Source organism: Hyperoodon ampullatus, assembly GCF_949752795.1.
Source record: "Hyperoodon ampullatus genome assembly, chromosome: 10".
Classification (NCBI taxonomy): domain Eukaryota; kingdom Metazoa; phylum Chordata; class Mammalia; order Artiodactyla; family Ziphiidae; genus Hyperoodon; species Hyperoodon ampullatus.
The window spans coordinates 5089927-5099597 of NC_136923.1; the positions used below are offsets into that span (position 1 = coordinate 5089927).

At 42.3% G+C, this 9671-nt stretch overlaps 1 protein-coding gene across 3 annotated transcripts in view; it reads left to right on the forward strand.

Moving 5' to 3' along the window:
• Positions 1-5829, forward strand: part of TMCC1 (transmembrane and coiled-coil domain family 1) — a gene marked incomplete at its 5' end in the record, with an annotated part of 154764 nt that extends 148935 nt beyond the window's left edge. For all 3 annotated transcript variants that reach the window (XM_079712478.1, XM_079712480.1, XM_079712479.1), the window contains 2 exons: positions 2918-3053; positions 5461-5829. In XM_079712478.1, the coding sequence (XP_079568604.1) occupies positions 2918-3053; positions 5461-5775 (451 nt within the window). In that variant the 3' untranslated portion in view covers positions 5776-5829. The remainder of the gene's footprint in view (positions 1-2917; positions 3054-5460) is intronic.
• Positions 5830-9671: the final 3842 nt, after the last annotated feature.

Sequence of the window (9671 nt, forward strand, 5' to 3'; positions counted from 1 at the left end):
CTCATCTGTAAAGTGAAGATAATACCTACTACCTTCTTAGGGTTGTGGAAGTTAATTTACATAGTAGGCACTGAATAAATGGTAGCTCCTGCTATTACTTTTTAATTTTAATGGTATTTGTGAGCCATGTTTAATATCAAATAAGATTCTCCAACATTCCTGAAAGGCCTAAAAGACTATACAATTTGTGGGCTAAGGGGTTGAGGTGGTAGCCTATGGAACGCATGCCAAAGATGTCATCTGGGTCTGCTTTCATCAGCATGCAGGCTGGTTGCCACCACCACCAGACTCCCCTGCCTGCCACCCCACATCAATCCTTAGCTTAGGACAGTTCTTTGCTGCCATGCCCAGCCCTTCCCTTAAATCCCAAGGGACTGACACAATGGTACACCACTTTTAAAAAGTGTCTAGCCCCTCTGTGGTGAGGAGAAAGAATAACAAAATCATCAAACACTGCAAACACCACAAACAGCTTAATAGGACAATCATAAAAAGACAATATATTAACATAATTTTGTGGCATTTGTTGAACTTAAAATTTGGTGGAAAATCAACTCCAGAGGTGGCATCTGTTTCTGAGCATGCCCAGGGTCACAGATAAGTGAAAAGGCAGAGTCACAGAGAATCCGCCCTAGTTACGGACAAAAAGTGGAAACCTTTCTGATCAATTATTCAGTCACTTTAGTGACAGTTTCAGTGGGAAAGAAAGCAGCACAAAGATTCTTACCAAGGACACAGGAGAACTAAACAGGATTCAGTAACATAGTAAAAAGGGTCAGTTGCACCTTTTTTTTAATCCTTGTTTCATAGAGAGGGAATGGAGTTTAGGATATAAATGAATACAATTATTCATTATACAATTATTAGAAGGGGGAATGTTGGTGATGCCATCACATAAAAATTACCTTGAACAGAGAACTTCCATGTATTCCTTAAAAGTTTGTGTACTATACATGTGGTTAAAAACAAGAGGAAAAGGGAGGGTAGTTTTAAATGTTTGAGTTCGTTCTGACATTTTTATTTTTTTAATACGAAGTCTGCTGAGACTCACATGCTAGTGTTAGGTGTGTGCTTGCCTGAGCAGCACTCAGCGGTAGCATCTGCGGGGCATTGGTTCCGGGACACACATTCCCCCTACTCCACCCTCACGGATACCAAAATCTGCAGATGCTCAAGTCCCTTATATAACCTATGCACATCCTCCCACATACTTTAAATCACCTCTAGAGTACATATAATACCTAATACAATGGAAGTGCTATGTAAATATTTGCTGGCGCACAGCAAACTCAAGTTTTGCATTTTGGAACTTGGCGGAATTTTTTTTTCCAAATATTTTCATTCCGAGGTTGGTGGAACCTGCAGGATGTGGAACCCCAACTGTATATATTCTCCTGTTGGGATGAGCCCTCTGTCTGACTGAGACGCTTCCATTCTAGTAGCCCTAGGCTAGACCTGTGTTTATTCTTCCCTTTCTAGGCTTCTTAATGTGTGGTCGTCAACCTTTCTCCTACCTACTTAGCTCATTTTTTGGTTCCTTGAACTCCACCCACAACCTGCCCCAAGCTTCACCACTAGCAGACAACCCAGTTTCTTAAAACACCGTGTTCATCATGTCACCACACCGCACTCCCCCCACCCCAGCAGTGTGCTTTGGGCCCTTGTACTGTCTATTCCAGAATCCCCACTCCCCTACCTACCTTTTACGGGCAGATTTCCTTTTTTTTCTCCAACTTAGGTCTACTATTCCAGTTAGCCTATACATTTCCACCTCCTGTCCTTTACCTGTGTTCTTTTTCCACCCGGAATCTCTGATCTCGTCCTTTAAAACTGTTCCAGCCCTACTGGTCCTTAGATGCCCTGCCCAGGTCCCATCTTTATGTAGAATAAATCTTTTCATATGTAGTCCTAAATGCTAGAGGTGCCAGATGAACAAAATGATCCCTCCTCCTGAGGAACCTTATCTCCCTGCATTCTCACAGTTTTTTACTCACCTGCAGCCACACTGTCCCTACTTCCTGTCCCTAAAACCTGCCAAGCTAATTCCCATCTTGAGAACTTTATACTTGCAATTCCTTCTGCTTTAAGATACTCTTCGCCTCACAACTTCACGGGGCTTATTCATGTCATCACTCAGGTTTCAGCTCTCATTGTTTAGAGCATTGAATGGGGGAGAGGCCTTCCCTGACCATTCCAGCTTCGTCAGCCGCTGGGTACTCTGCCATATGCCCATACTGATCTTTCCTGGTTTACTTATCCATGCCTGCGGTCGTCTTGGTTTTCCTGCCTTCCACCCCCACTGCAGAACATAAACTGAGGGCAGGCGTTCTGTCTCGCTTATTACCACAGTGTTCGCAGCACTTTGAACATACCGGGCACACAGCAGGCTCTCAGTAAATATCTGTTGACACTGTCACAGACACTGTGCTTGGCTATAGTGATGATGGGCTCTGAATAATGAACATCCAGGTGAGTGACCTGCCTGGTGTTGGAATAAGCTATTGGTGATTGCCAGAAGGTCAGTTTCCATTTATGTGCTGTTTATCTTCTGATAAGACCTGCTTAATGTTGCTGTAGTTTTTGCCTCTCCCATATACTGCTCAGAGCAGAATAAAAACTGCCTCGTTTATCATGGGTATGCTCAAAGCTAATCAGGGCTGCTGGCCTTGCTACAAATACCGTGTGTTGAGAGATGTGGAAGAGCCATGTTGCTGCTATGATATGGCCTTGTGACAAGCTGTCCATTCCAGGCACTAAGAGCTGTACCCACTAGCATGCCCTGTTACCTCAAGCCACTCACTTAATTTCTTTGTGCTTTTATTTTCTTCCTTTGCAGAATGGATTTTGGGGATTGGATGTGAATAATACCAAGAAAAATACAGAATGCATAAAAAATTTAACTTTTCCCCCTTCTTAGATGTGAACGATTAGAAGAACAACTAAATGACCTAACAGAGCTCCACCAGAATGAAATCTTGAACTTGAAGCAGGAATTGGCCAGCATGGAAGAGAAAATTGCATATCAGTCCTATGAACGGGCTCGGGACATCCAGGTTAGCATGAAGGATCAGGTGTAAAAGCAAAAGGCTAACAGAAAGTAGAATGTTGGTTTCCAGGGGCTAAGGGATTAGGGGGATGGGGGGTGGGTTATTGTTTAATGGGTCCAGAGTTTCAATTTTATAAAATGAAAGAGCTATGGAGATAAATGGTGGTGATGGTTGCACAACATTATAAATGTTTAATACCACTGAACTGTACACTTAAAAATAGTTAAGATGGTAAATTTTATGTTATACATATTTTACCACAATAAAAAAAGAAAAAAAGGAATGAAAAACTGATACATGCTACAATATGGATCCACCTTGAAACATTATGCTCAGTGAAAGAAGCCAGTCACAAAAGGCCACATAGTGTATGATTCCATTTATAAGAAATGTCTAGAATAAGCAAATCTGTGGAGAGAGAAAGTAGATTAGTGGTTGCCAGAAACTAAGGGAAGGGGGAAGGGAGTGATAGGTAAAAGGTAGGGGTTTATTTTGGGGATGATGAAAATGTTCTGGCATTTAATAGTAGTGATGGTTGCATAACATTGTGAATTTACTAAATGCTTCTGAATTAAACACTTTAAGATGATTAAAGTGGTAAATTTTATGTGTATTTTACCACAATAAAAAAATGTTTAGGGGGAAAGAAGGATGGAGAGGGTAGAATATTGAGAAGCTTATACCAACTGTAATACACCTGCTCTTCAGATGAGGTGCATTTCTCAGAAGTCTGTGCCATTTGGAGGTGGTATGCTTGCTTGCGTTCTTAGGAAACGTTTCTTAGGATCACAATTGTCTCAGTATATGGAAAAGCACATGTGTTACATCTGTTCGTTGCTGCTTCAGGAGCTGCTGTGACATGTCTCAGGGCCATCTTACCTATCTTCTTCTATGGTAAAGGGGGCTTTTGTGCTAGCTGCCAAATCCAAACCTTTTACAGGTGCATTGCCAGGCAGTTTACAAGAGTAACACATGAGGCAATAATGTTTAAGGCTAATACTCCTCTAGTTTAATCTATGGGAAAATACAATATTTAACTTTTACTCATCCCATTTGGGAGATATCTCTAAGAAAACAGTTGGTGGTTTCATATGAAAGCATCTTGAAATAAACTAGTCTTAGAGAAGGGAAGTGGTCCGGGAAACTTTTATTACAAAGAATCAAGGGAATGTCTAGATCATTTGCCCAGATGCCATCTTCTCCATGCCCCGGAATTCTGCTTATGTTTTAGCTTTTTTCCCCAAGGTCATTCTGGGCTGGAATGTATCTGTTGTATGTCCATTCTCCAGCTTAGCTTCAGTCTGAAGTTGCCTAGCCTTCACCTCGAATCCCAGGAAACCAGGGCCCACTGAAACCAAGATCAGAAAAACCCAGGGCTCCCAGCACTGCTGAGCTTTGGAGGGTATCTGACCATTGCTAAGGAAATCGGTTCTGTCCTCTGAGTGTTATGGTGAATTTTACATAAACTCGTGGGTGAAGATTACAGCCTTGAGAGGAGCAGGTCACTTGAAATGTTTGGTCGAGTGTTTGGTCACGTGTCTGTGCTCTTCACAGAGATCAATCAGCTCTTCTTAAGAAGACAGAGCAGGGGGCCCTTTCCCCTGACGTCAGGGAGTTAGTTAACTTGAAAAACACCAGGTAGTGTGGACAGGGATGTCCAAAGGATGTTCACCTCTCCATTGTTACAGTGGGAAAGTTGGAAATAACCTATGTCTCTCCAGTAGGGAACTGGCTGAATAAACTGTGACATATCCAAGCTATAAATGCTAGGTAGCCGTTAAAAAGAACTAGGTGGGCCTCTACGCGTTGACATGGAGAGATCTCCAGGACCCGCTGTCAAGTGAAAAAAGCAAGCTGTGTGGATCAGTCCTAGGGTATGATACTATTTTCATTAAGGCAGACAATTTTTAAATAATTCCATGCATATCCCTAGGGACATATGTGTATAGACTTAAACACGGGTGAAAGGATGAACACACACCAAATTGACAGAGTTATGTCAAGGGCAGGGACTGGAACTGAGGAAAATGCCAAGAGAGACTGTCTTTGTGTACTATTTGAAATGTTTTTATGTTGAACAATTATGTGTGTGTGCAACTTAATAATTTTTAAATGGAAAAAAAGAGAAACAAAATCATATATTTGAGATCTTGTTATTAAAATATTCAAGACCAAATCTAATTGTGGCAACTGCTTCCTGTGAGCTGTCCCACAGGAATGCAATGGAAAGCAGTTTAGGTGAATAATAGTTACTTGAATTGTGAGTTATGCATTTGGCCTTTCACATTCAAGACTCTAGCATATTTTAAATCATTGGCGTGGCTCAAGATGCATCTGGCTTGCCCAAGGGGCATGTCAGCTATTCAGAGTGCTTGTGAGCAGAAAGCTTAACTCTTCCCTGTCTGGCCCACAGGAGGCCCTGGAGGCGTGCCAGACCCGCATCTCCAAGATGGAGTTGCAGCAGCAGCAGCAGCAGGTGGTACAGCTGGAAGGGCTGGAGAATGCCACTGCCCGGAACCTTCTGGGCAAACTCATCAACATCCTCCTGGCGGTCATGGCAGTCCTTCTGGTCTTTGTCTCTACGGTAGCCAACTGCGTGGTTCCCCTCATGAAGACTCGCAACAGGACGTTCAGCACTTTATTCCTTGTGGTTTTCATTGCCTTTCTCTGGAAGCACTGGGATGCCCTCTTCAGCTACGTGGAACGGTTCTTTTCCTCCTCCAGATGATGCCGGCACAAGAAGGCAGTGCTCCCCTACCCTCTGGCGAGTGCATGCGGTGAAGAATTAGACAGCAACTTACCTACTCTGAAGTTTTCTACAACAACAAAAGAGTTGAGTGAATCTGTTTACATTTAGAATAATGTTTTTTTCTTCAAAAGACGCAATTGCAATAGTATTTTTTAGATTTTATCCAAGAAGTTTTTTGGGCAAAAATCTTGGATCATTTTTATGTAGCATGATTTTCCTTGGGATGCAGATCTTAAACAGTCCTTTAACATGAACCAACAATCTGGAGCACACTGAAGGGCATTCTAAATTGTGGCTTGAAGGACTGCACTAAAATCCACTAAAAAGATGCGAAAACCTGATTAGGGAAACCAGTTAAACCTAACACCCTGCCTTGTCTGGGCTCACCACCTCTCCCCCTCCCAGACTAACTTTACTGTGAAGTCCTACCACATTCCATGTCTGAATTTCTGGATTCAGGGTGGATTTTCCTTGTCCGTGGAAGAACACATGGATCTCCCTGGCTTTCTCACCCAAGTTGGCCACTCATGGTAACCCTGGAAGTATGATCACTTTTGAACCTGGTCGCTTAACCTTTGCTAGGACACACAAGTGAGAGCATCATGCCCCAAAGGATCACTGCACAGTCCTACTACAGTATTTTGAAGTAGCCCTCTAAATACTTAACTTTAAGCAAATCCCATGGCCGCACTTTTAAGGTTTTTTTAAATATGTGTATAGTCACCAATTTAAAAAACAAAAAATCTGAACAGCATACTTGAAGAATGTAATACTCAAACTCTCAGTGCTTCCTTATGGTTTCTAATAGGATTTTTTATTATTGTTATTATTATTATTGGGTTTTTTTGGAAAGGGTTGGGAGGGTCTTTTATTTTTTCCTTTGAAATAAAGAAGTGATGTTTTTAAATGAAGAAATGTGTGGATATTTAAGTGTGCTGCTCCCTCTTGTCTTGAAACAATTTGAGTAAAGGAACACTTGCTGTAAATGCCACCCTCTGACACCCTTGTTTTGAGACCCAACTTAAACTCCATCCTCTGGCTGCTGCTACTGCTTTTTGGTGTCCTGCCACCCCACACCACCACTTTATGGGCTTGGCTTGGTTGGAGAGGAAAGGGGTGCGCAGGGAGAGGGGGGAGGCTGTTTCCACAAGCCAGCGTGATAGGGTAGAGATTCGTTTTGCCCCAACAACATGTTTACCCAGTGACTTTGGGCTGGGATTATCTGTAGGAAAAATTGAGACTGTACTATGAGAGTCATAAATAATTCCTTGTGTTTTCTTAGTTCATTTTTCAACACCCCCTAATTACTGAAACCAAAGTGATGTGGAATCTTTTGTCTGCATTTTGGCCCCAGCATCTTTAATTTCAAAGCTTTATTCTGTCTGCCTGAGAGAATCAACTGAAGGTGATTTCTCCCTAAAGAGCAGAAAAGGAAATGTCAGGTTAGAAGGACTCAAGTTTGGGGTATAAAATGTTGTCAGCGTCCTCTTCATCTAGACTGACTTATTAACATAACTATGCTCAGTGGACCTTTATAGACAGTTTAGAAAAATGGACTGAGCCTTCTTTGCCATCCTGTAACCAGTTCTACCATCCTGGTGGAACTTGGGCTTTTAGAGCCTATCTAGAAAGCTTGGCCAACCTTTTCGTATTCATAGTATTGAACCACAAATGCTGTTCCCTCTTGGCCTCTGTTCTGTGCAACCAGGTGATGAGCAAGGGGCACATACTTTGCCCTGAAAAGAGTAGCAAAGCATGATCTGCCCATCTCCCCTATACCAGGAAATTCTTCTGGAACTAGGTTAACACTGCCTGTCTGAGAGGATGGCTTACATGACAGCTCCAGCCTCCTGTGGCTTGGCAGGCTGGCCTTCTCAGAAACAGCATGTTGTTTCCATAATCATTTTCATATTTTAACTCAGGTACCCCAATCTTCACTCCATCCCCCAATGATTGTAGTACACCTGTTAGCTCTGTTGACCTCTCAAAATCAGTGCCCAGAGCAGGCACCACAGGGGTGATTTTTCTTTTAAAAAATAATTGGAACCAATTTATGTTCAGGCCAAAACCAAATTGTTCACAAGCCTATGTATTTACAGTGTTAACTTTGCCTAAAGATATTGCAGTGACTTTAGGCAGAAGTGCCAAAGGACACCATGACCTTGTCGAACTAGCACAGTTTTTCCTAATTTTTTGCTTTAGTGAAGGAAAGATAGTCCCACAAAGTTATTGGAAAGATGCTCTAGCCACAATCCTCCAGTTTTTCTAAGACAGAACTTCTGAGTCCCCTGAACTGTGTAGAGGCTACGAAGTATTGTGAGCACTGGAAGTCACTGGCTAGATGGATTGAAAATGTTCCCATTTGCCTTGGGACAGTTTCTGTCAAAGGAAGGTTTTCACCTCTGGAAAGCCCCCTGAGCTCCCAGCCAAACAGCCCCGCACTGACTGTCCATCCTCCATTCTCAAAATGTCCTCGGAAGGACCTCCAGGCTAGGTCAGGCACGGTAATGGCTTTCTAGATCTCTTGTCCCTTGATTATCCACCAGGCCCAACAGTTGTCTGCATTTAATGCTGTTTGTAACCGTGCATCTATTTTCTTGCCTTCCTTCCACTTTGTGCTGCCTATACCTGTTGCCTTTGAGCTTCTTTGCATTGTGGCTGTTCTTGGGTTCTCTTATCTATTCAAAGCTCTTCTATAACCTCGCTCTAATGGTTTAACAGTTCTGTGGATGGAAACTTATCACTCTAATGCTTCTCTTTTAAAGACTACATGCATTCCATTTGAAATGAAGCATTCCTGGATTACTGGTTAGTGCTGGTGTGTGAGGCTGACTATGGTAGCCTGGGTGACTCTGTTCAGGTTGTAGAGTGACTAACATTTACCTTTTTTTATGATAGTTGAACGGCACTTCTGTCTGCTCCAATTTCAGTTCTTTGGAAAGATATTCAGTGCATCCTAGCAAGGAAGGCTTTCTATTCCACTGGCTCCTTAAGAAGCAAAAGTAGGTTAAATTTTATACTTCCCTGACTGGGTGGGGTTTTCTCTCTCCCCTGTACCGCCCCCCCAACCCAATTGAGGTAAAAATCTGATACGAAGAAAAACTCAGATCAAGCCTTCCTTGCTAGCCATGTTGTAACAATGAGCATAATTTTCATGTGGTCTTCTCTGTATTTGGTTTTGTTTCTGATTTCATATTCCTTTGAGGTACAGTCACATGAAATGCTGAATTCCAAGTGAGTTCCAGTGAGGAGCTGCCTTTCAACCTCGGAAAATGTGCATCCAAAACAAAACCAAATATTATCAAAAAACTGACACAGGTAAAATTATGGTTCCCACCCCCACGTGAAGCTGGGGATTTTGAACGTGGCTCTAAGAGTTAACATTTCTGTCTGTGTGTCGTGTATGCTGGGTGATGCCCTCAGTAGGATTGACTACTAGACTGTAAGTGTGTTTTATCAAAGTGTGTAAGAATAAAAACTCACTTGCACGAATTGAAAAGTACAGAAATGACACTTGTGAACGTGTGAACATTAACACTGTAGTTGATAGATCTTAAGCTGCTAATTGTTGAGAGAGAATTACATTTTTGTTTTGTCTGGTTGCTGCAGATTCTCAGCAGCACTTTTACTGTACATACAAATTGAAATAAAGACCTCAGCTATTAACGAGGTGGTTGGACTCGGGTTTGTTTTGCTCTTTATTTTTGCATATTCAGTTCCGGTGACAAGTTTGTCAGTCTGAAAACTTTCCACTAGTTTGTGCATTGGAAACTTTGTGAGTATGTGAGTGAGTGAGTGTGTGTGTGTGTGTGTTTAGCCAGTATCTTAAAACTGTAACCGATAGCTGATAGCTGGGTAGCTGTCACCGTCTCCCT